The 27,096-nt window shown below is 39.2% G+C and overlaps 1 protein-coding gene across 1 annotated transcript in view; it reads right to left on the bottom strand.

The window, feature by feature from the left end:
- The window catches only part of MAST2 (microtubule associated serine/threonine kinase 2), a 154,940-nt gene that overhangs the window by 27,246 nt on the left and 100,598 nt on the right, over positions 1-27,096 (bottom strand). Inside the window, exons 5-12 of the mRNA XM_079980215.1 lie at positions 26,895-26,986; positions 19,714-19,789; positions 16,139-16,159; positions 12,869-12,947; positions 11,371-11,525; positions 7,203-7,278; positions 5,322-5,531; positions 1,425-1,526 (exon numbers count right to left, since the gene is read on the bottom strand). Of these exons, the coding sequence (XP_079836341.1) occupies positions 1,425-1,526; positions 5,322-5,531; positions 7,203-7,278; positions 11,371-11,525; positions 12,869-12,947; positions 16,139-16,159; positions 19,714-19,789; positions 26,895-26,986 (811 nt within the window). The remainder of the gene's footprint in view (positions 1-1,424; positions 1,527-5,321; positions 5,532-7,202; positions 7,279-11,370; positions 11,526-12,868; positions 12,948-16,138; positions 16,160-19,713; positions 19,790-26,894; positions 26,987-27,096) is intronic.

The raw sequence follows: 27,096 nt of genomic DNA, 5'->3' as shown, positions 1-27,096 counted from the left end.
GACAGAGGACCTTAAGGCAGTACAGTGGTACCTCGCAAGACGAATGCCTCACAAGACGAAAAACGCGCAAGACAAAAGAGTTTTCCGTTTTTTGAGTTGTTCCGCAAGACGAATTTCCCTATGGGCTTGCTTCTCAAGACAAAACGTCTTGCGAGTTCTTACAAGTTTGTTTCCTTTTTCTTAAAGCCGCTAAGCCATTAATAGCCGCTAAGCCGCTAATAGCCGCTAAGCACCGTGCTTCGCAAGACGAAAAAACCGCAAGACGAAGAGACTCGCGGAACGGATTAATTTCGTCTTGCGAGGCACCACTGTATAAACTGCATTAACTGATGCTTCCCCAGAAACTACTTGGAGACACACTCACCACAGATGAATACTTGCCCTACTGCCCAAAGCTTCTCCCACTGTCACATGTAAGTGCCCTGTTGATTGCCACCTCACCTGGGAGTCTGCAGGCCCAGAGCTGATTTTAACTGCTTCAGCTCAAGCACCCCATTTTAACAGGACTTCACATATTGTTAACTGCGGGATCTTATCAACTCAGCTAAACTACAGCCATTACTTACATTTAGTATTACAGCTATTGCTGTATATATGTAAGTATGGTAGGGGTCGGCATGCAGCGGAAAACGTGTCTAGCAAACATCTGGAGTCTGCTTCCTTGAAGAATTCAGACCTAGACATGCACCTGGCAAGGGAGTCTTTTAAGTATGAAATATACTGCATTTTAAAGTAATTGGACTATATGGTCTATAAGGGCACTGCCTGCTCTAGTTCTAAAATGTATATTTCTAAGGTGCTTAATTAATTAATGTTGTACAAGGATTTTTTTTAGGAAAAATTTCCTAACAATGAAACTAGTTGGCACAGTTAGTATCCGTTCTGAGACTTAGCAAGTTTTCCTATATCACCATGCTTCTATGGACATGATCCACAACCTACAGAGACCCTTTATGTGCATTCATAAATTTGCAATACATCCCAAAACTTGCAGTTTCTCATCCTAAACAGCTTCCCCAATGCCACAGCCTAACACATGCTTGGAATTATCAATGTTATCCAAAGAGACTTGCCATGATGCTGTTCCAGGAGAGAACAATCAAATCTCCTGCTGGACATGAAGAGTCATTGCACAGTCCTCTAATCTGCATCTATTATCATTATCTGTGCATAATGACTACTTAAAAGCTGGTAAGGTCTATTCTGCAGAGAAACACTTAAAACAACGTAATAGCCAGTGTACTTCTATAGAACTATGTACTTCTCACAGAATCACCAAGTCTTTCCAAATGTATGCTCTTTCAAAGCCTATCTTATTGTATGCATTATCAGTTGGTAAAATCTGTTAAGATTCCACTGGAATTACATTTCATACTCATCTAACAATATATTGCTACACCTCCTAAAAAACGCTTTTTACTTACCAGACATTCTAGCAATCGTGCTGGCCGTGCAATGATTATCATCAACTTCTTCACCAACTGGGTAACAAATGCCACTTCTGAGCTCTCTGATCGCTCGTGAGCCTGTGGAAAGGATGTCACATCATGGTTTAAACAAAGAATTAGTCCCTCATAAATCAAGTAGAGTAGCTATCATCAGCTATTTAGCTATAATTCACTGAAGGCATGATAGAAGAAAGGCAGCCTTTTCCTTTTTTCAAGTTCTGTGTTGCCAAAGTTTTGACACTAAAATATTCTCTGCCAATTCACAAACAATATTGCAGAAGGTTTATTCATGGTAAACTCACTGGAAACTTTTTAAAGGGTTTTTTCTTTCTTTCAAAAAAGAGTGTTAATTAATTATACATTGATTTTTTTTCTATGCCAAAATAGGTTTTTATTTCAAGATTTACTTGACATTGACTTTTCTTTGTGTTATTTTTTCCACTTCCACTCTCAAAGATATTCTATTTTATAATTCTTCCATGAAGACATTAAACAAACTGCAGTGCACACAAAAATAGTCCCAAAAGGAAATAGAAAGCTGAACAAGGTGTCTATAGAGCTGCATGCAGAATGCCATCAATATTCTATTATTAATGTCATAGTACAAATAGTATCTATACATTATAAAGCCACATGGACTGGTTCAGTCGAATGTTTTTATTTGTTGATTGATGACATAATATTCAAACACTGGGACAGTCAGCATTTTGTTGGCCCACTAAATCTTGTGTGCACATCTTACAAGAAAAGAAAAGAATATTTTTTTCCATCACCCTAGCTCAATACAATAATAGCTATACAAAGAATGATAAATAATAGTCAAAAACAGGTTTCAAATGCCATATGGGGGACACACAAAAAAATAACCTGAGCTTTTTAGCAGCTTGCAGGCACAAGCATTTAATCAAGAAATGTGCAGGTAACTACCAGCAGCAAAGAAATTGGTTGCTAATGTTCACTGAAAAGAAATGAAAATTCATACACTGGCCAGTAGTAAGAAAGCATTGGCATTACTAAGGATTGTGGAAAAATAAGATTGGCACAAACTGCAAACAGAGACCACTGTGTGCATTTAAGAAGAGAGATACACACCCTGTTGTTTACGGGGAAATTACCAACTACTTAATTTGGCTCACATATTAGAATGACTGTTTGGTATATAATTCTGTTTACAAATTTGGATCTAATTCTGCTTACAATATCTGTTTAGAGTATGCATGCACAGTACATAAGCCCTTCACTCAAGATGTCACAGGAAAGATTTCAAATCTCTTAAACTAACGCAATATATAGATACATATTGCAATGAAAATTTGCCAAGTATTTCAGAATTTGTAATTCACATTCCATTAAAGGAAACTGTACAATTCCTTTAACTGATTTAGTTTGGATTTTGTAAAAAAAAAAAAAAAAGTTTTTAAAAACCATTCCTCCTAATATATAAACTCACTGAAACATAATATGAGGTAGTACGATTATTCAGAAAGGAAACCAATGTTTTAAATACTGAAAACAATTTTCATAGACCAACAAGGACTAGCTTTATTTAAAACAGATTTTAAGAAGTTTGCCATGTGATCATGTCCATTTACGTTAATAAAAACGTTCAGTAACTTTAAAAACTGCTATAGATAGAATTAGATTGAAAGTTTTACTACAACTTGTAATTTGCTCTGAGTACTGAAAAGTTAAGCTATGTAGAAATTAAAAACACAACAGTTAGAAACAAGATTACATAAACACAAAAATGAACACAACTTGTAGCAGCCACTCAGCCATGATATCTGCACAGTGCTGCAGCTCCAGAGTCCTTAGTAAAATCGTTGTCTCTTGTTTCCGTATTTCACACAATAGCCTCGACATCGCTCCAAATGTCTTGTTTAGAAGACATCCCACTTTTATTGCATCTTCAGTGAATAGGTTATATGCCAAACAACTGCCTATCGTTTGCCTCCCTTCTCTTGGTATGATGCATGCCATCTAATTAGCAGCTCCCAATGACAACATGCTTGTCTGAAGGTTGCGGGTGTCATTTCAGGTCCCCCCGCCTCCTTGAGGGAAGGGGGTGGGGTAACCACAAGGGCTATGGGCTGAAGCTTGTGTCATTTGTTTATAGAAAGGAAGTCATTTCCAGTGACATATGTACTGGAGGTAGCAATGGGCAATTTACAAAGTGATTCCCTTATCTGAAAGACTCATCCGTCACTAACTGTAGCCACTGGGGCATGAAATTAAAATCACTGTCCTCCCCTGGGGTTTAGCAGGACCAACAGCAGTGATATTCAAGTCACAACTCTGTAATTGAGCTAATATACTGATATAGATCAAGCCAGCCATACAAGAACCAATGCACTTAAACCCTATTAAGAACAGCAACTTTAATCGGGATTTCAGGTTAAGTGGGCAACACAAGCAACTACTGATATAAACTTACTAAAACCTCTGCAGCTTTGCTGTATCTACAAGTTTTTCAATTGTTTCTTCTTTGTTTGTTTTGAAAGCCAAATGTGTATGCATTTCATGCTTTCTAGTAACTCAGTGTGAAGGTTATTACTTTTCTTAATTCTCAATTTGTATTATCTTTCAGTTAACAAAGCTAATTTCAATGCATGTATAGTAAGTATTTGTTTCCAAAATGCTGACTCGTGTATTTTCATAAAATATAATCAAATTCTGATCGCATTTCCCCAAACTTTCAAATAAATCCTATATAACAATACAGTTTAGAAGAAAAGGTTAACTGTTCAGTCTAAATAAAGCAGGGCTTGAGAACTCATGACACCCCCCCCCCCAGATGTTGTCAGACTCCAGCTCCCATTAAGTCCAGCCAGCATTTCCATTTGTAGTAAATGGTGTTTGGGAGATTTTACAAATGCTAGATGCAGTCTCACCACAATCAAGTGCTTTCATCTATGACTGATTTCAGCATATGTTTAGGACTTTCAGTGAGACCTACAAATTAAGAGTGCCTAACTTAACTGGACTGTATTCATCCTTCTTCAACCAAGAATATAGTACACCTACAAGGCTGATTCTTTCTACAATTGACTGGTTTAAAATGAACCCTGAGTTTGTGAGAAACAGAGACTTTGTTATGAGAAATCTGGGATGTATGCAGTCATAACAGAAGGTAGACTATGCAGGAGGGTATTTACATAATAAACTTGGAGGCCAGTATTTTTAGAGCAAAGGAAGAAGAGGAGGGGAAATAGGAGTGTCTCGCTTTTCTTCATAACAGGAATCCTACAGACTCTCCTTTCTCCTGCTCCTTTCAGGTACATTAACATTTATCCCAAATATATTTCTTCCCACTACCTAATCTTCATGCCTTCTTTTGTAGAGGTGGCCAATTTGGGGGGGGGGGGGGGAGAGAGATTAACAAGTACCCCTGACAACTCAGATCTCATTGGCTCCCCCTGTAGAAGGTCAGTTCAGAAACAAAGGAAGGTTAATAAATATAGATCTGGATAAATGTGGTAAACTCTACTCATTTATTTATGACACAACACCTCATTACATAATATTCACTGGGTGTCTTCCAATAGTTAAAATATAAGCAATTTAAATATAAAATAAAACAAAACCATAACATCAAAAGCTACTTAAATCTAACAGATAAACTGAGTTTCACACATTAGGTATAAATAATCCCCTCACTATTTGAATGAAGCAAACGTTTTCATCTCCATTTAGATGGGCTGTGGCTTGAATTAACTGGGGTGGGGTGTTGGTCTGAAGCACCTATATGGTGCATTCTGTTTTCCCCTGTGCTTTGTGGATGTAGCCTGCACTATGTGGAGGGTTGCCATGTGAATTATTTCAGGTTACAGCAAAGGCAGGCTGAAGCTGATAGCCTGTGAATTAAATACTTACATCTTGTAGGAGCTTCTCAAGGTTTTCCTGCAACTCATAAAAGTACCGAGAAGTAATAAGACCTTCACGTGATTTATCCAAGCAGTCTCTGGCCAATTCAATAACTTGATGGTGAATGAAACTTAGGACCCCATCTGCTAGCTGTAGCACATTCTCTGGTGTGCTGGATGCAATAAACTCGGCCAGACGTTCCTCCATCTGGGCAGTGGCCTAAACAATGTAGAAGAATAGTTACAAGCATTTTGCTACGAAAATATCTACATTTGAACTGAAGTAAACATATCAAATCTAACTCATGGGTTTTGTTTGACTGTTTAGGAATTTTGGCTACAGAGACTGAACAAGCGTTGTCCTCCATCACCACCATTCCTAATTTGAATGCTTAAGTGTCATGAAGCTGAAGCAATTTCTAGGTGAAAGGTGCACTAATTTAGAACACACACAAATAAATTTCAAGTAAACTAGAACACCCTAGATGTAAAACAGGTTGAAATACACAGGCTAAACTACATATTAGGTGGAGGAGATGAAATGGAATCTTTCACAATGTGTAGTTTGGCCCTTTAGATGTTTTTACTTCAACATAACCATGCCCTGATTTCGATCAGAGCAGCAGCTGTGGAAGTAGGAAGTGGAACGTGTTTTTTTCGTAAAGAGGAAGAGGAAAGTTTAACCTTCCCCCTCATCTCTATTTCCTCAAAGTTGCTATTTGTCCTGCTGTAGAAAAACTATGGGTGGTATCCAACTATGTTTTACACAGAGTAGACCCACTGAAAGTAATGGATAACTTGGTCATGTTCATTAATTTCAACAAATCCACTCCAAGTAAAACTTTGGCTCCACACATCCTTCTTGGGAAGTTTGATGTCCATAAAGCCACAAAATGGTAAGATCCTCCTGCAATTTGTTTATCTTACACATTAACCTGGGACGTGGGTGGCGCTGTGGGTTAAACCACTGTGCCACTTGGGCTTGCCAATCGATAGGTCAGTAGTATGAATCCCCGCAATGGGATGAGCTCCCATTGCTCTGTCCCAGCTCCTGTCAACCTAGCAGTTTGAAAGTGCAAGTAGATAAATAGGTACCGCTCTGGTGGGCAGGCAAACGGCGTTTCCATGCGCTGCTCTGGTTGCGCCAGAAGCGGCTTAGTCATGCTGGCCACATGACCCAGAAAAACTGTCTGAGGAAGCAGACAAACGCTGGTTCCCTTGGCCTGTAAAGCAAGATGAGCGCCGCAACCCCAGATTCGTTCATGACTGGACTTAATTGTCAGGGGTCCCTTTACCTTTACCTTACACATTAACCTAGATATGTATGTTTTTCCATACACACAAAATAGTCTACAAAGCAAGTGGCAGAGCGTGTTTTGTAAGGAGTAAAATAATTTAATTACATTTAAAACAGCAAAACAATGCTCCAGCCTACAAAAAATTATGCAACAGTGCACTTAACAGTCTCTACTGTGCCATATGTGTTGTTTCTTTCCAGTTCAACCATGGCACCAAAGATATGGCCCTTTCAGATGCAGACCATGATAGGAGCTTATATTTACCATTAAAACAAAACAAATGTTTTGCATCACAAGTCATTAAAACTTTAAATATTTCCCCACATGTTTGAAGGCAAGATGACAGTGTTTTGTTAGATTTTTTTACATAACATCTACAGTTTCAGTATAAGTGCAATATAAGTTTGATTTCATTCAATATTGATTGCAAAAATGATGTGGGGTCTGTTTCTTAATTTTCATTTTAAATAAACAGGGCCATTTTCCTTAAGAATTGGAAAACTGCAGAATGGCAAAATGTCTTTGTATCAGAAATCTGCTCTTAGTGCCTCAATAAATGTACTGGGAAAAAAATTTATGAAAATGGTTCTTACCTTTGGAAATCTTTCTTTGTATACATGGTTCATCATTACTATTTCACTATCAAAGGACACTGGAGAACGGCCAGGACTAGGGAGAAAGTTAAGAATGTTAAAATGTGGTTGAAATGGTAGGTAGTGTGATTGTGCCATATGTGCAAACTACAGTCATCACTACATTGATGTAATTACACATGAATGTGTGCACAAGCACATAAAAGGTTAAGGTTTTTATGTGCACAAGCACATAAATGGTTAATGTATATCCTTTACCAAAGTTTCTCTCTTGCAACCTTGGGCAAATATAAACAACAGCAATGCTGCTATTGCTGAAGAAAGAATATGCCCACCCCTTAGTTAAGTATAGATTGGAATATTATTAGGATTTTCTTTTGCAATCTCAGTCATCTGTGTGAGGTCAACTATGCACAAAGAAATAGTGTGTACTTTTGTGCATATTTACACTGAAAATTCACAAACAGTAAAGACACAATTATTTACCAAGTTGGGGAAAGGAACACTGGTTTCTGAACTATTAGAAAACACAGTTGTTAAAATATGTACTATAAAGTTAATTTGAGTTACTCTGAGTTCATTGTATAAAAGGAAGATTAAAGTTTCTAAACTGAAAGTGAATTTACATGCTAGCAACATACTGGGTTAGACCACTGGTCCACTCAGCTCAGTACTGGCAGCACTGACTGGCACTTCTCCCATGCCAGACTAAAGAAACCAGACATTGGCTTGTCATGCTGTCCAAACCCAGGCTTGCGGTTTGCTTTCCTTGACTATGGGCTGTAAGATATGAACAAACCTTCATTATCATTCATGGTTTGTTCAGGTGGGGAAGAACAAACCATGAGCTCAGGTCCTGATTTTCAGGACAGATTTCATGTAACCTGTTTCCTCCTTAAATGAGGGTGGGGGAAGATTACTATTGAGGCATTTTACCCAATGTGATTTGAATTTTCCAGTAGTTTTACATTGTCTCCAAAAAATAGTGGAGACAGGAGTCTGCTGCAAGGCCAAATGTGTTCAAAAACCACTGAGCATGATGGACAGATAAGATAGAGAGTTATTTATTTAATATACCACCTTTTTCTTCCAAAGAGCTCAAGGTGGTGTAAATAGTTCTCTTCCTCCCCATTTCATCCTCACAACAACCCTGTGCAGTAGGGTAGGCTAAGAGATATTGACTGGCCCAAGGTCACCCAGTGAGCTTCATGGTTGAGTAGGGATTGGAGCTCTAGTCTCCCAGGTCATAGTCCAACACTCTAACCATTACGCCACACTGGTTCTCAGATTAGAGATTAAAATATGTCATACTGGCATGTAAACCAGGTGTTACAGCAATAAAATTCTGCTGATCATCATACCATGGCTTGAAAGAATATATTTTAAATTCTAACAGGGTACACAAAGAGCATGATTTCCCTTACTTTCATCATCATAGAACAGAAGCCAGAATGTAATGCTATGACTCATTCTATCATTAAGTAGCCTTTAAGGGAAAATGAGGTAATGCAGATAGAAATTACACTTCATTCCTTGATTAACTATAGCAAATTAGAGCCATGTTTTCCCTTTTTGGTTTTATATTTATAATATGTTGCCTTTTCCAGTCCTGCATAAATGTAAATAATAATTTAGTAAACTATAATGTTGACAAACGCTTCATGTATAAAGCATAAAGACAAAGTATTAGCATAATTTATAAGATTTCAGCTAATGGTTACATCTATCATGGGGAAGGCAAATTTTAAAATAAAAAGTACACAAACTAAACTTCCACCAGCTCTTCAGTTTATTCTCTGAGGGCAAAGTTGTGGGTTTGAACCCCATGTTGGGCAAAAAGGCTCCTGCACTGCAGAGGGTTGGACCAGATGACCTTTGTGGTGCCTTCCAACTCCACAACCCTATGATTCTTATGACTACCCTGGATTAGAAGCATAATTTATACAATAATTATCACTATCAGCTGTCTTTAGAAAAAGTTATAGGAACAAAAATAGCTTACATTTTTTAAAATACCAATAGATTAAATTTACAAAGATTAATGTTTGAAATGTTTTAGTACTAGTTTATCAATAAAATATAGTACTCTACCTACAGATTGGACAATAGTCGTAGGAACAGTGGAAGTGTTAAAGATGTAAATAAATAGTTGGACAACAGAGTCTCTTTCCAAAATTTAGAACAGCTAAACATACTAGTAGCTATCCAGGCTAGCAATAAAACTGGCATTAGAAATAAAACTTGTCAAATCATAGAATCATAGAATCATAGAGTTGGAAGAGACCACAAGGGCCATCGAGTCCAACCCCCTGCCAAGCAGGAAACACCATCAGAGCACTCCTGACATATGGTTGTCAAGCCTCTGCTTAAAGACCTCCAAAGAAGGAGACTCCACCACACACCTTGGCAGCAAATTCCACTGTCGAACAGCTCTTACTGTCAGGAAGTTCTTCCTAATATTTAGGTGGAATCTTTTTTCTTGTAGTTTGGAACCATTGCTCCGTGTCCACTTCTCTGGAGCAGCAGAAAACAGCCTTTCTCCCTCCTCTATGTGACATCCTTTTATATATTTGAACATGGCTATCATATCACCCTTTAACCCCCTCTTCTCCAGGCTAAACATGCCCAGCTCCCTTAGCCGTTCTTCATAAGGCATCGTTTCCAGGCCTTTGACCATTTTGGTTGCCCTCCTCTGGACACGTTCCAGTTTGTCAGTGTCCTTCTTGAACTGTGGTGCCCAGAACTGGACACAGTACTCCAGGTGAGGTCTGACCAGAGCAGAATACAGTGGCACTATTACTTCCCTTGATCTAGATGCAATACTCCTATTGATGCAGCCCAGAATTGCATTGGCTTTTTGAGCTGCCGCGTCACACTGTTGGCTCATGTCAAGTTTGTGGTCAACCAAGACTCCTAGATCCTTTTCACATGTACTGCTCTCAAGCCAGGTGTCACCCATCTTGTATTTGTGCCTCTCATTTTTTTTGCCCAAGTGCAATACTTTACATTTCTCCCTATTAAAATTCATCTTGTTTGTTTTGGCCCAGTTCTCTAATCTGTCAAGGTCGTTTTGAAGTGTGATCCTGTCCTCTGGGGTGTTAGCCACCCCTCCCAGTTTGGTGTCATCTGCAAATTTGATCAGGATGCCCTTGAGTCCATCATCCAAGTCGTTGATAAAGATGTTGAATAAGACCGGGCCCAAGACAGAACCCTGATCAAATGACTACTTGTGTGTGGAAAGAGTGTGATGAAGCATATTGCATGCTTGGCTTTAGCCTGGGAAACTACAAAGAAGTGTTTCATCTGTAAGAAGTGTCTGATCCCAGGGAATGAGTCGTTCAGTGGCTTGGGGGGACAGAAATTAAGATGCCGGGGAGGAGCTGAGTAGGTTGTTGGAGAAGCGTCCCACCTCTGTGGCACTGGATAGCCTTAGCCTAACACCACCTCCTATGGAACCACTTCTCCCTCTTAGTGATGAGCCTTCCCCTTCTGGAGTGGCAACTGAGAGTAAGTCTGATGCTGAGGGGGTCTGGACTCCACCTCCATTTCCACGGACACAGACACCAGCGCAGATGCAAGCCAACTCATTCAAAGGAATGTCCGTTCTTGGGACTCCAGCTGTTTGATGAACTAATTGCTGTGGCTGTCCTTTTCTTCATTAGGAAGGTGCAGAGGGTGTGTTACTTGTTGGATCAACATATTGGCTTGTGTTTATTACCTTATGTACTGATCTCATTTGAGCATTAAAGCCTTTAGCATAACCACAACTGCCAGTTAGAGCTTTTCCATCTGGCAGTGAGGGCCAAGACCATCATCATTGCAAGCAGGTTAACACAGGACATGCAGCACTACTCATCAGATTAGAAGAGTGGGAAAACAAGACATTTTCTTTATCCAGTACTGGGACATAAGGGAACTTTCAAGTGAAGGGTACTGCATCCTAAAAATCATTAGTTTGTACCAGCAAAAAGATGCAAAACAGCAACTGAGAGGTTTCATGGTTCTAATGTGGCTGTGCTGGGAAGCCATGTTGTGCTTGGTTTACACAAGGAGTTCCTTTAGCTGTTTTGTTGCTGCTGCAGTGGAGTGGTTATTCTTGCAAGTGTGAAGCAGAAAACTAGGCAGGTGAACCAGATTGCTGATGCCAGAAGTAGAGTGTGAGGCTCACCTGAGGCTGCGAGATCGGGGGCGCATTGCTGGAGAATGCCGCCCTTCCTCATCAGTGATGCTCTCTGTGCTGAAGTGCTTTGTCAAGAAATGGAGTTCATCTGGTGTTGGCTGATAAGGCAGTTGGTGCAGCTTCTCCTGAGATGAACATGATGACTAAGAACAAAGTATATACAAGGGAACACTTAATGTGAGGCACAAGACTTAACATAGATGAATACACTTCACGAGTTCTTTCGTTTCAAGAGGTAGAAGAAAATGCTTATGAATCTTCAAGCTGTCAATGGTGAATTCCTTTAGTGAATAACTATTCCTGCAAGAATTAACCATTTTTCTTCACGTGCTTCATCAAACCACTTGCTGGCAAGCCCTGCACTGAACAACTGAATGTAACAAGATTTATGTTTGTTCACCACCCTGAAATCATAATGGGATGAAGGGAGACATAAAAGTATAAATATTAAATTAACTGAAGTTTTCTATAAAAAGACGAGGCTATCCATAAAAAGTGGGGGGTTACTAATTTGCAGTGTTCTTCTTTTGTGTGAGAATGCAATTTTTATGAATAATATTTTCAAAACGTGCTCTTGGGTGGTTATTACTGTCTCACTTAAGACAAATTACATAAAAACAAGGTTTAGTGATACAGGGTGGAAATGTGGGGTAGAGGGTGTGGCTGCATCTATGCTGTAACTGTCACAGGATTCATAGTTTTTAAGTAAAGGTGCAAGATGGCAGTACTGGCAATTAAAACATCTGTTAACAACTTTCAGCCTGAGGTACTAAGTGCCTCAGAAAACCCTGCATTATTGGAGGACTTAAAGACTTCAGAACAACCCTTTCAACTAATGGTATCTCTTTACTAAACTCTTAAGGGACAAGTCTAAACCAAATCTGGAGGGACTCAGGACAGAGTACAGTGGCAAATTTAAGCATCCACTTCACATTTGTCAATGGAACAAATATTAACTCCTGTCAGACTGATTTCCATATACATGTGATTCTGTTGGACACAGCAAATTATTATTATTATTAATAAATAATAATAATAATAATAATAATAATAATAATAATAATAATAATGGCAGCTCACTGGACTCCACAGTATCTTTTTCGGAAAAACTTAACTAGCACTGGCAAGTGCTGGAACTGTAATGCCTTGCATGCAACACTCTGTCACATGGTTAGGTTCAGTCCTAAAGTCATGGTCTTTCAGAGGTCATCAGCTGCATAAATATGGTTTAGGACACCTCCTTGAGATTTGCAGATGTTTAATCTTCCACTGAATTATGTGCCGGTCCTTTGAAACCTGATAGAGGGAAATTTATTTGAAATACTTTTGAGCTCCCACTACAGAAGTTACAAAAACAGTGATTGTCAAATTGACAAGTTATAATGCATGTAGTAAAATAACAGGTAGAAATCACCATTAACTATTGGAAACAAGAAGAATTAGAAGTACTTTACTAATTAACTAACCATTGTGAAAATTTACTTACTGAAACTGTTGAACTGGGAGTGTTTGTTCCATATCCAGATGAGGGGAGGGAGGCCAGGGACCAACGACGCCCATCTGTCCTAGAAAGAGATGCAAGCAACATTACTAAAACTTTGCACTGGTGTTTATAAGCAACAAATCTCTTCTGCTTTAATAACCCATATGCCATAGGTGATTAACAATGTGTTTGTTTATCCGACACAACCTCTTCATTTCTCCGTGAAATTGTTTCAAGCTGGCATGAAGCTGTGACAGAAATGATTATGTAGCGGAGAATCCAGCTCACAAATGACCAGTTGTTGACCTATGGTATAAATGTCACTACCCACACCCAAACAAACCCATGAAAAATTGTTTAGAGTTCCTGTAATTACCTGAACCCATTTTTTACATACTCAGTGTCATGTTATCATGGCATCCATGATAACATTCTGGATGCCATAAAAACGGTTTCAGATTCTCAAAATTCACAACATTTCATTGACTTACAAAATCTGTGGTGAAAAAATATGGCCAGTTCATCTACTGTTCTGACTCATATTAATATTTTTGTAGACTCAGTATTTATTGAAAATAAAATCCCCATTTCCCATAGGCAGATGTTCTATAAGCAAACTGCTTTATAATCTGATTTAAATAAAGGTATGTTTTCACAATCTGTATATAACTAAGGTGATTTTTTTTTAAAAAAAAGACAAATGGGCAACATTAAGGCAACATTACATGGTTATTCCACAGGATATCCAGGACATTCATCATACTTTTCAGATAATCCACAAATTTAACAGATGTAATATGGAGGGTTTTTCTTTTTCTATTTTGCAATTTGATACTATAAACACCTTCTTTGGGCCCTTGAATATCTGACCTAACTCCACTCAGGTCTTCATGCCATACTGATCCTTGCCCATTGACATTGTAGACAATAGTGACCATGGTACTTGCATGAGCTGAACATTATGCAGGACCCCACAATCTGCAATGTGAGCACAGGGCTCTTCCCACTGGTACTGGGAAACAGTAGTTTTATTGGTACAAATCCCGCTCTTCTATTTAGCACTACAGTGCCTTGCAAAACCATGAGAGTCCTATACAGATAGACAATGTTGAATAAAGCTCTTTACACTTACCCTCCACACCATTTTAACAGGCAAGCCATAGGTTTGGTTTGGTGTCTTAGCTCCAACCTGATTACTGCTTTTTAATTTAATATATATATATATATATATATATTATTTATACCCCACCCATCTGGCTGGGCTTAAAAATGAATAAACATGGAAAGTCAAAACAGGTATCTATGTACATATGCATTCAGTTCTTGAGGAAAAGAGTAAGAGTCCAATGTCACAAAATATGAACACAAAATAGAGTTAAATTTAAATGAGTGAGTGAAACACAGTTTTGTGATATTTAATGTGAAAGCTGTGACTGCTATCTTAGCTAGAAATAACAGGTCACATTTTTTTTCTATAACACGCTGAGAGGGTTTAGACCAACAGTGCCCTAAACAGATCTTCTGCAAAGCTTTTGAATTACCTTTATTCTGTTTGATGTTTCAAAATAAAATAAAATCAGGTCTAATTTGAGAAAGGTGCAAGCATCTCATTTTACCTACCAGATTCAGGAAAACAACTGACATTTCTACCCCCAATAGTTCTCTTACAATTAAAGAATGAAACAGCACAAGCATTTAATAAACAATGTCTTCATGCTTCATGCACAGGATCACAAAGTTTTAAGCTGCAGTTACTGAATCCATGCTATAATTACAACCCCATTAAGGCAATTGTTTAAACAGAATGACATTCAAATGTCACTGGTATCTACATGTATATATGTCTATATATCTATCTCTATGTATCTAGATAGATAGATATGTCTAGGAGGACACTGTAAGATGCTGTTTAAAACAATAGCAGCATTTTATTTTGGAGGAAGGCTTCTTCATATGACAAATACACTGCACACTGATTTATCAGAACAACCAATCAGGGCTTTAAAAATTATTTAGAAAAAGTTGAGACAGCAACTGCATGCCCATTCTCTCTGAATGTTGAACTGAAAAATAATTCAACTTCTGTGAAACTGTTGGTCACTCTTAGAACATATGTTTTTCAAAGAAATCCTGAGGCCCTTTCTAAAACAAGTAGAAATACAGAGATCTACCATAAGCTATAGGCCTAGCAACCTCAGGACGGATTCTCCTGTGGCTGTCATATTGAAGGTGCTTATAGTTGCTTCTGTTTTACAACTGCTTCATACAGTAGGCTGTTCCCATATGGGCCAGCTTACCACATAGACTGGTCTCCACGCTACCCCTACCTCTGAAAAAAGCATTCCTGGAAGTAATGTGAAGACACCTATGCAGTAATGCTAATATATTAAACAAAAGGAAATGTATGATTTAGCTCCTTAAGAGGGAGCAGCTGCCACTCAGAAGTTTCAAGAAGCCTTCATATGGCAAATGGATCATTAAAAGTGCCTATTAACAGCTATTAAAGATTTATAACCTTTTTTCTGTCCCCAAAGTCCTCTCTAGCTTAGCAATGCTACGAGGCACAATGTTCCAGTTTAGGCACAACAAGAAAACACCCCTGTGTCTTGCATAGATGCTACACAAATGCAATACACATTATATTCTGGACTGATATTTAGATTATATCCTACTGAAATTTTCAGAGAACAAAAAAAGCTAAAAATAACTTTGCCATGCAGAAAGATGGATTTTGAAGTTCAAGTGAAACTGAGGGATTGTCAGATTAGTTATTTCATCATGTTCAGTTCTTTGAGAACAGAACAACATGTTGGATGTAAATAATTGGGCATGTTTTCTGCAGCTCCAGTCCAGAATGCTGATCTGGAAAATAAGAATATTATTGGATGCAGCATAAAAAGCTGCACACCACTAAAACAAATTGCTAAAGACATGGGATTCTTTAAATCCTGGTCACTAACTATCTTTTAAAAATAAGTTTAAAGCTATTTTATACTATCATGCAGCAGAACTAGACCAACTTCACTAAGCTTGCAGTTCTACACAGAGTTACCTGAAAGTAAATTCTGCTCAAGAGAACTTACTTCTGAGTAGATATATCTAGGATGAGGCTTTAAGATAATGTTTAAAAAACACTTGCTGCTCATTTTAATTGAGAAAGTTAGCACCAGAATGCCTAAATGGGGTTATAGCAGCATATAAGCTCACTAGGACAGTAGCATGCAGAAGCATTCCATTTACATTCCACATAATATATATCTGATGTACCATTACCTGTCTGCCCTGTGTCCATGGCTATATAAAAAAATAGTACCAGTAAAAAAAAACAGGGGGGAAATTGTAAACATAATCTGCTTCTGAAAAAGTAATAAATTGTTGTTTTCATGCTTGTAAATCATCCTGGGATTTTTTATAGATGGAGTGGCATATTTGTTTATATTAGTAGATAAAAATGAAACTGCATATGTGAATGTGGCAAAATTCTGTAGTTTGAAAAAAATAATCCTTTCATTTACATTGCCATAATTCTAATATCACTGAAGCACTCTATTTTGAGAATGGTTCATCTTTGTTCATCAGGTTTTAAAAGCACTCAGATTTTTTATAGTAACAAAATAAATATTCACAAAATAAAACAGCTTGAGATTTATTACAAAACACAGCAAGCCAGAGTGGCAGTATCAAACAAAATATCTAAGCACATTACCCTATATGAAAGGAATTCTAACCAACATATTTGCTTAGTGAAGCAGCACACTGGTTGTCAAAGCACTCTTTCTCTTTGGTGATCACTCATAGCCTGACTAAGATTGTCTTCCATGAACACGGTCTTAACAGTGAGTCCCTAAGTGACTGTGGAGGCCAATTCTGGATCCACACGTCCTTCCACAGTGGGGACATAGGTTTCCAGGTAGGAACGGATCACAGTGAGGGTTTCCCAAACGTGCCTTCCTCTTAGCATGTTTCTCCCTTTTGTCCTGAGTTCGAGCATCTTCAAAGTCCAGAACACCATTGGTAGAGGCTGTTCTCCAATTGGAGCACTCGCAGGTCAGTACTTCCCAGTTGTTGATGCTTATAGTAGCTTTTTGTAGATTTGCCTTCACAGAGTCTTTAAACCTCTTTTGTTGACCACCAGCATTACACTTTCCATTTTTAACTTTGGAATAGTGTAGTTGCTTCAGAAGACAATAATCAGGCCTCTGAACAACATGACCAGTCCAATGAAGTTGATGCTGAATAATCATTGCTTCAACAATGGTGATATTTGCTTCTTCCAGTACACTGGCATTAGTTCGCCTGTCTTCCCAAGTGAAATGTAAAAATTTTCAGAGACACCATTAATAGAATCTTTCAAGGAGTTGGAGATGGCGTTTATAAGTGGTCCATGTTACACAGTATGATTGGTAGTACAGTAAGATTGGTAGCAGAATAGCTTTGTAAACACGCATTTTGGTTCTCCTGCGAATGTCATGGTCCTCAAATACTCTGTGCTTCAATTGGGAGAAAGCTGCACTCACAGAGCTCAGGTGATGCTGAATTTTGGCATCAATGTCGGCCCTTGTGGATAGATAACTGCCCAGGTAGGAGAAGTGATCCACACTTTCCAACATTCCACCACTGAGTTAATTTGTGGCACTGCAGAGGGGTTGTTCTGTGCTTGTTGGTGCAGCACTTTAGTTTTTTGGATGTTGAGTGATAGGCCAAGCTTTTCGTAAGCTTCTGCAAAGATATATAGGATACTGAAGCTCTATGACGGAAGTTATAGTAACCTTACTCTTTCCTTTCAGCCTACTCAGATTAAAGAGCTTTCCATCTGTTTGATGCATGAGTTTCCCTTTGACAATGTGTAGGATCATGGCAATGAAAATAATTAATAGAGTTGGGGCGATAACACAACCCTGTTTAACACCTGACCCTACTGTGAATGGTTCACTTTGAGAGCCATTGTTATCTGTAATAGTTGTTGTCATATTATCATGGAGGAGCTGAAGGATGTTCACAAATTTATCAGGGCAGCCAATTTTCAGGAGGACAGTCCACAGGGCATTATGATTTACAGCTTCAAAGGCCTTAGTCAGGTCACTAAATGCCATATAAAGGGGTTGGTTTGGTCTCTGCATTTTATTGAAGCTGTTGAGCAGTGAAGATCATGTCCCCTGACCCAAGCAATTATTAAAATATTCAGGAGAGAAGAAAAATGCCACCTAAAGAGGATAAAAGCACAGTCTCCAGTCTGGCAAAGTTTTCCCTGCCTCCCAATTTCACTGAAGTGGCTTTGCCTCACACACTTTTGGATCATGGAAGTTGGGGGAAGGGTCTCATGTGCCATGATCCAGTGTAGGTTGCCTCATATAGCATAGCTATTTTGTGAATGACATAGGACTGGCCTTTATGGTAGCTGGCCCTCCTCCCACTATCTGTCTCCTGTGAGCACAGCAAGAGAGAAGGTGAATAACTAGTCACGGACCCTGTGAGATAATGCACTACTGTATTAGCAACAGCTGAAACAGTAAGACCACTTGCGACTGAGGAAGACCCAGGCTTTAGGAACAGTTGTAAAGACACTGCAACATGGCTTAAGTGCCCAGAACTGTGTGTGTTTGCTGTAGGCTGGAAAGAGTTGGGAAAGCAATTGATGAAGCAAGGCACAGGCGCACTATTTGCATAATGTATTGCAGTATGAGCAAAGGGTAGCACTGGGTGTTATCCAGTTATCGTTGAAAAAATACACTGATGCAATGAGTAATGGATGGGAGTTGGCATTGTTTGCTTCCCCCTTTTTCCTTGTACCCAGGGTTTTCTTGGGGAGGGGAGAGCTGCTTCAAACACGCAAGCATATTAGGGATAGCCTGGTGTTATTTTGGGCAGCCAGATATTTAAAAAGTCATTTCCGAAATAGATGACCAAAAGATAAACGCTTTCTTTCTAAATAGCCGGCTCACTCGGTCTTCCCTCTAATGAGAAGGAAGGCCTTGGTAGGCCAGGAAACCCGTAGACAGAATAGAAAGATAAAGGCAAGCAAAAGAAACCAGGTGTTCCAGTGCAATGAACCATTGGGAAAGGATGACAAATACCCCACAGCCCAAAAGTTAATACCAAACAACTATAAAAAATCTTGCTAACCAAATCTATGCCCTGAAAAAACAAACAGGCAAGCAAACAGTGCCATCCAATAATGCAAAAGCTATTATGGGAATACCTGAGCCACATACAGAAGCTGCATCTTACTCACAAAAATGGGCTGTCAGAGGTAGGTTTTGATTCTCTGACTGTTTTGCCAATCAGTGTTTGTCTATAACTTACAAGGGCTGACTGGGCAGGGTTCCACGCTGGTAGCCTTTAAAGCACTTTATTTCAAACAAGCATTCCCCATATGGTCTGTGAACAGAATTGGCAAAGGCCATTTTCATCTGTCCCAATCTGGAAACAGCATGAGTGGAAATGTGATCATAACTTTCACTTCCCCTTCTCTCCCACTCTAACACTGCAGAACACAAGGCATACCAACTCCACAACTCTTTGCATCTCCTGCCACATATGTTCAAATATAGCCACAGGAACCCACTTTCTCAAATATAAGCACAATAATAAACATTTGCCTAGGCCAGGCAGTCTTCATGTGTGTACTTTTTTCTTTCATTTTTTCCCCTTTTGCTTGCTTTTCTGCAATGTCTCACATTCTGAATGAGAAGCTAACAAAAATGTTTTTAAAAAAATATTCTTGAGAATTGAGTTAAGTGGGTCAGTCAAGAACACAACACCAAATTACTTTAAGCAACAAGCAAAAAAGAACTGCCTCATGAGGCTTTTACATGCAAATCAGAACTAAAATGTGCATGCATACATACCTCCGGGCAGGAACGAAGGAAAAGTGAGAGGGTGCATTTGGGGAGAAATTTCTGGGACTGTCCAACGGACTTCCACCTGTTCAGAAAATTACAAAATGTTGACATTTGCTGTGCATTCAAAACTATTTCTGTTATTGTAATTTGATGAGTGCCTCAATGCTGTACAAGTCACTGAGATTTCTATGTTCAGATGACGGTAACCAATTTTTACTATCTATTTTTACTCTACATCCGTTTAAAGGCACTGATCTTTCATTGTTTCTATAGGAGCAAATGTAAAGTTTTCTGAATATGGGAACTGATGAATTAGCATTAAAATAACCAGGATACCTGATTAGAATAACATATGATTACCTACTTTTGCAGTGATTTAATACATTCAGGATGTGGCAGCATTCAGTAGAAGATTGACATTTTAAGCAATAGATGTAGCCTGACCCGACAAATGAGATTAGTAAAATGTTTATAAACTGGTGGTGTTAACAAATGCAACACAGCACATAATCTGCTAGATAGCACACTCTGACTTCTCAATAACAGTTTGATAGGGGTTTATGTGGCACACACACACACCCATTCTGGAATTTTAATTAGATCCCAGGTGAGATATTTCCCAGCTCAAGATGAAAAACAATTAGCAGCCCTATTCTACTTGTCAAAGTGAAAACACTGAAAACAGAAGGGAGAAGGGGAATGTAGAAGCTGTAGTTCAGTTCGTCCTATGTAGTATTATTTCTTGTAATATTCTATGGGTTGGACCCATACTTGCTCATTCCATTTATGGAAGGAACCAGGATCCTGTAGAGGCTTCCCCACTAGAGGAAGGGATTAATTTTTGCAGATTCTCTATGCAGGCCCCACAATCACCTCCCCAACTCTCAAGAGCAGTTTTCCAGGGACACAGGGAGCTACAGGAGGAGGAAGGAGGAACTGGCAAAAATAACCTCCCCACCCTTTTGCTCAAGCATGAACAGAACTGTGCTCATTACAAGTTTGAATCCAACTGTACGTTTTAAACAACTCATAAGTCGGAGGGGGGGATAGGGGGCAGGCAGGACCATGAGTGGCAGCAGTCAGAGGGTTAGGCAATGAAGATGTAGGGACGTTCCACAGGTGTAGAAATGAGTGGAAGTACACTATCTGCACTTCCCTACATCAATGTACCTCTACAGTTGCGGCAAGCAATAAATATGCCAGCATAAGCTTGCAGTCTATGAAACATGAGGAAAACAGTTCAAATAGTAGGGCTTACATAACATCAAGAATATACTGATAGAAATACACACAAATTTGCTGACATAAAATAAACTAATCTCCATTGTAGGAGTTTTTGTCATGTGACATACATGAGTCTTTGTGTTAACTAAAAATCTAAATAGCAGCATATGTTGTGAGTGTGCATTTTATCTGTATAAATGATTTTTGCAAATGGTTGGATTTTGACAGTGTTGCTCCCACTGTCTGTCAGCCTTAAGATCTGCAGGAGAGGCCCTGTTTCGAGTTCCGTCAACAGCTTGGTCTTCTCTGTTATGGCCCCCTGGTGTATCCCACTGGATACAGTTGCACCCCATTTTAATTAGTTTTTCAACATTAAGATGTAACTTTTCCTTCATACCCAGAGAGGTGACTAATTTATAGAATCCATTCCTATTTCATGAGTACTTTCTTATTACGTATAGATTTCTAGGTTTCTATGGTTTACGTAATATATTGTTTTTAACTGAAGTGTTGTGAACCAGCCTGGAACATTCAGGCTGAACAGTAGGCTATAAAAAAATAAAATAAATAAAGCAGGGTATCTCTCTCCACGATGGATGTTTAAATTGTGATTAGGTGAAAGCCTCTGATTGAATATGACAATTTTAATGCTTTATAGTGAGCAATTGTATACTGGGCTCCAAAACTCAAATCTCTTCAAATTCTATGGCAACATGTGACAAATGCATTTTTAAAAACAACAACGAAAACCTTGGCAGCAGTGCCAATCATCCTAAGAGCTTTAAGCAACTCTCCATGAAGCATTTGATTAGGACCATCAATCTCTAAAATCCTATTAGCCTCAATCCAGATATCACGTTCTCTAGAAAATTCATGTTGTGAATTTCAAATTAACAGACAGAACATTTTATCAAGCTGGATACATTATGGAAAAGTTAAAAAATAATTATCTGAACATGTAAAATTAAAGTCAAGCTAATCCACTACTACCCATTAGGACAACAGCAGAATTTGGTAATCTCTGTGTGTGCACGCACGTAATGCAATAGTGCCAGATATTTATAAGCAATTATTATTATCAAGGCAAATGCCAGAGAAACTGCTCACAAGACCACCATAAAGATCTGAACAAGTCCTCACTGTCTATACTACAAAAAAAGTTGGTGTTGGCAAGCCTCTTCTCATTGATGGTGTTATCTGTCTGTGATTCTGCATGTATAAGAAGAAGCAATCCAAGAATACCCTCCTGTCACTAAGGAGTGAAAATGCAATAAATATTTAAATTACATTTCACAACGGTAGACCATAATGAGACAGTAAGAAATGCACAACTCTTAGCAGAAATACTCCCCCCCCCCCGGCCCCCGTTTACGTTAGTACCATCTTGCCCCTGGGACAGATGTCTATGGAGAAGAAAAGGGCACCACTGCTGCAACACCATTTTACTGTGCCGTTACCAAAAGTAGAGCACTCTGTTTGGTCATTAAAGCTGACAGGCAACAAGGTGCTGGTCTTGCTGCTCAAATGCTTACACAGATTTAATGATCAGGTGGCAAGGGATCTAGAATCAAAGGGTTCTCAAAGATCTCTTAACACCTTGCAAGTTGCTGCTTCTTATTTCTTCCATATATTGGTGCTGCCGTCTATTATTCTTAAACACACACACACACACACACACACACACACACAAAAATATCAAGCAGCTCCAGTAATTGTTTGCATCACTACTTTGAAAGATGATGTACAATAAAAACATCCATATAACAGTGTATTCATTTGAAAACTGAACTATTACTCATTTCACCTATAAACCTTTGAGGTTATTTCCAGTGAAATTATTTTTGAAAAATGTCCATTGAAACTTCTTGGGAATGTGTAAATTCTTTTTACATTAGAAATGTATATTTTAGGACCCACCCTATTTTTACGATTGTATGCTGTTCTGATTTGTTTTTAATGTTGTGTTTTAAATGGTTGTAACCTGTCCTGGGACCTCAGTGTGAAGAGTGGATTATAAAATTATTGTTGCAACTGGGACATCTTTTCATGCATAGTGGGAGTGTGGAATAATAAAACATATTTTGGTCTTGGGTATCTGATACAATTTAATCATTAACTTAAGATACCTTGCCTATCCAATCCAGTGGGAGGAGTCATTCAATCAAGTGAATATCCTCTAGTTAACTCTGACAAACTTGTAATGACAAAGATAACTGAATCACTTCTGTGATCTAGTTTGACTCTGTACTAGGTATTCTGTAATCTGTGTTTGTAACTGGTTTCTGTTATGAAATCAACAAAATTATTAGACCATCATAATAATTTCTTTTACATTTCTCAGCTACAGGATTCTGTCTTTAGAATAGAGTGCTTCTTAGAATTCTGAAATGCTTGTTCTGTCAAAGGCCAACAGGCAACTGTTTAAACTCTCCTTTGAGAACTTAAGGAAGTTCTTGGATACCAGTAGGATAAGCAGCTCTTAAATTAGAGGACCAGATGGCTCATTCTAGTTGAACTGCTACTATTCCTTCGGTTTTGCTGTCCAAAGAGGATATGGGGGATACACTTTGAACAGAATGAACTGTAGCGTTTCACTAAAAACATGAAAGCCAACAATTCCCACTTTTTCGGTATTCTATTCATACTTCTTGGCATTTCTTGGCAGGATAATTATAGCATCTGGTGTTCCCCAGGAGGACTGGATCAATGCCAACGTTTAGGGCTGTCCGGGTCAGTATCTCCGGAAAGAGAGATATCAGCTCTCTTAGCTTTTATGAAGCAGAGAATACTGAAGTTTAATTGGAGATACCCTGAAATATTAGCAGCATTTAAATGTACTTCCAAAGCATCATTTGGTACTATCAAGAAAGAGCCGCAAAACAGACACACCCCCGAAGTGATTTTTTAAACACTGTTAGAAACCCACGATATATAAGCTAGGTGACAAATGGCTCCTTAAACCAGGGTTACAGTTGCCAAAACAGAATGCCTAGTTGCCATTTTTGGGCCAAACGGCTCAAAAGTCTTATGCGTTGCTGGTGTGTGACAATGCTTTTGCCTGGTGCCTAAAGATATGTAACAAAGGTGCCAGGCGAGCCTCCCTGGAGAGAGCATTCCACAAGCTGGGAGACACTGAAGAAAAGGTCCACTCTCATGTTGCCACCCTCCGGAGCTCTCATTTAAGAAGCAAATGAAGAAGGACCTCATGATGATAATCGCAGGGTCTGAGTGAGTTCATATGGGGAGAGGCGGTCCTTGATGTACTTTGGTCCAGAACCATTTAAGGCAGGCATGGCCAAACATGGCCCTCCAGATGAGTTGGGACTACAATTCCCATCATCCCTGACCACTGGTCCTGTTAGCTAGGCATGATGAGAGTTGTAGTCCCAAAACATCTGGAGGGCCAAGTTTGGCCATGCCTGATTTAAAGCTTTATGAGTAAAACCAGCACTTTGATTTGGGCCTGTAAACTAATTGGCAGCCAGTGAAATTGGGCCAGGAATGGAGGTTTATGTCCAAAGTTTCTTGCCTGGGTAACCAGTCTGGCCGTTGAATACTGCACCAGCTGACATTTCCAAACCATCTTCACTGCAGTAATCTAACCTTAATATTACCAGAGCATAGATTGCAGACATTAGGCTTGTTGGGGGATTGATCATTCGTTTTGCAGAAAACTGAATAAGTTTCTGTTAATTGGAAATGGAGAATGTTCCAGAAACTGACCCGAGAAGCCTAACTACTTACACTGGTGCAAGACAAGGATCAGGAGTTAATTGGTTTCCTTTGAACAGCCAGGAACCTGTAGCCTTAAAAGGCTGGTCTTTAGTTTCTCTTTCTAGCTAGAGAGCCAGAGAAACAGCTAGAGAAAGATTCAGTGAGAGAGTGTGTGCTAGTTTCTCTCACTGCCTGCAAATGATGAAACTACTACTACAACTGCTGCTGGTATGGATTAATGATGTATTCTGCTGTATGCTGTATGAGATGTCTAGCTGCTGGGATCAGTAGCCTAAGCGGACTATTCTGTATATATTGCAACAGTTACGCTTAATGCCGGCAATAAAGAGCGAATTGCCTGGACTGCTTCTGTGTCTTGAGTGTTATCTATCAGGGCAACTCCCACATGCAAGAGCCACGTGTAAACTAACTCTGCTGGAAGTGTGCTAGGCATTTGATTTATGCCAAGAGGTGAAGGCCACAAAACCTGACAAGGCTATCCCGGTCCAAATAGGGGCACAGCTGAGCCACCAGCCCAAGATGATGGATGGCACTCCACACCACTGAGGTCACCTAAGCCCCATGTGACAGCTATGGATCCCAAAGTACCCCCAAGTTATCCACTCCTTCAAGAGCAGGCAGCCCATCTGGTCTAGTGAATCACCCACTAACAGTGCCTCAGTCTTATCTGGATTGAGTTTCAGTTTATTGGCTCTCATCCAGTCCATTACTGTGACAAGAAAATGGTCCAGCACATCCACTGCCACAGCTGTATATGGAAAAGAGAACTAGAGCTGTGCCTCATCAGCATATTGCTGACAATGTACTCCAAAGCTCTGAATGGCCCCACTCAGCGGTTTCATGTAGATGTTAACAGCCTGGGGGATAAAAATGGACCTTGAGGAACCCTACACTGAAGTCTCCATGGGATCGAAGAGCACTCCCCAAGCATCACCCTCTGGAAACAGTCATCCAAATAGGACCGGAATCACCACAAAGCGGTGCCACCCATCCCTAACTTAGACAGCTGCTCCAGAAGGATACCATGGTCGATGGTATCGAAAACCACTGTGAGGTCAAAGAGAATTAACAAGGGCAGATTTCTCCTGTGTCTCTCCTGAGGTCATCATGCAGAGTGACAAAAGCAGATTCCGTGCCATAACCAGGCCTAAACCCCAATTGAAATGGATCTAGAAAATCAGTTTTCTTTGAGAGCACCAGCATCTAGTCTGCAATCCACCAGCTCAGGAACCTGACCCACAAAGCGGAGACTGAGAACTGACTGGTTCCAGTAACAACCTCAAATCGCTTTCTATGGACCTTGGGATTTTGAAAACAAAAACAAAAACAGCTGTTGCAGCATGTATTGTATCAACTAAAGCAATAAAACGGTGCCTTTAGAAACGGGGTCAATGCAAAGGTCGATGGCATGTTCAATATGCTTTTAGAGCAAACTCATTTAAATGGACCATTTTCTATTATTAAAGAACAACAAGTCAGAGTTCATTGGATTGATCTGATCTAGGGTTAATATGTTTTAGAGGGATTAGGTAGGAAATTGCTCTGGAAATATTTTCAATAAAATAAAAATATTTTTTAAATGAATGATTGCAGGGTGGGGGATAAAATAACAAGGAAAGATGTGGTGTTGTGGGTACTGAAATGTGCCCGGAAATGCTATTCAGGGGAGTTTGCTGGTTACTCTTCCAATGTGGTTTGCTCCATCTTGATCTTCGTTTCCCAACTGTAACTGAGCTCACAACATGTTTCCCTATCATAGTGAAGTGCTTGTATGGATCCCTCCCCTAGACAAATAAAACACTTTTTAGATGAATCAAAAGAAAAAGAAATGAGAGAATTGGGAGAAGTGCTCTGGAGAATAAATAACATGAAACAGAAACCGTCTCTCTTAGAGGTAAGAGAGAAGTTAACAAAGCATAAATGCAACATTAAAAAGTCTATACAAAAAGTAAACTTCAGACTGTTTTTAAAATGCTTTGAAACTAAGAACGGCAGTCCTTCAAACAGAGGTGATTAATTGCATTATGACATGATGCCCAAGCTACAAACCAAAAACAGATGCTATTCCTACTGTCAAAATTAGGGACACAAATTATTAATGAGCTCTGATTCACTTCAGTCACAAATACCAAATTCACTTCAAAAACTGATGTCCAGCATCGTGAGAACAATAGCTGCTCTGTCAAAAAAGATTTCCAGAAAAAGGGGGGGGGGAATATTGTCATTACCTGCATGGCCATGGAGTGGAGAATGTGGTCGAGGAAGTGTTGGAGATGTGCTGGAGGTTACAATCAAGCTCTTTCTATTACTGGTCCTACAACTGAAATGAAAGGCAAAGAAAAGCAAATACTGAAATAATTTTGTTAGGGCATTTACAATGACTCTAGAGGAATGATATTCAATTTTACTCTAGATTTAAAGAAATCGATG

The sequence above is a fragment of the Podarcis cretensis genome (genome assembly GCF_951804945.1).
Source record: "Podarcis cretensis genome assembly, chromosome: 6".
Classification (NCBI taxonomy): domain Eukaryota; kingdom Metazoa; phylum Chordata; class Lepidosauria; order Squamata; family Lacertidae; genus Podarcis; species Podarcis cretensis.
Note: the sequence above shows the minus strand (reverse complement) of the source record. Positions and strands in the feature narration are given on the sequence as shown.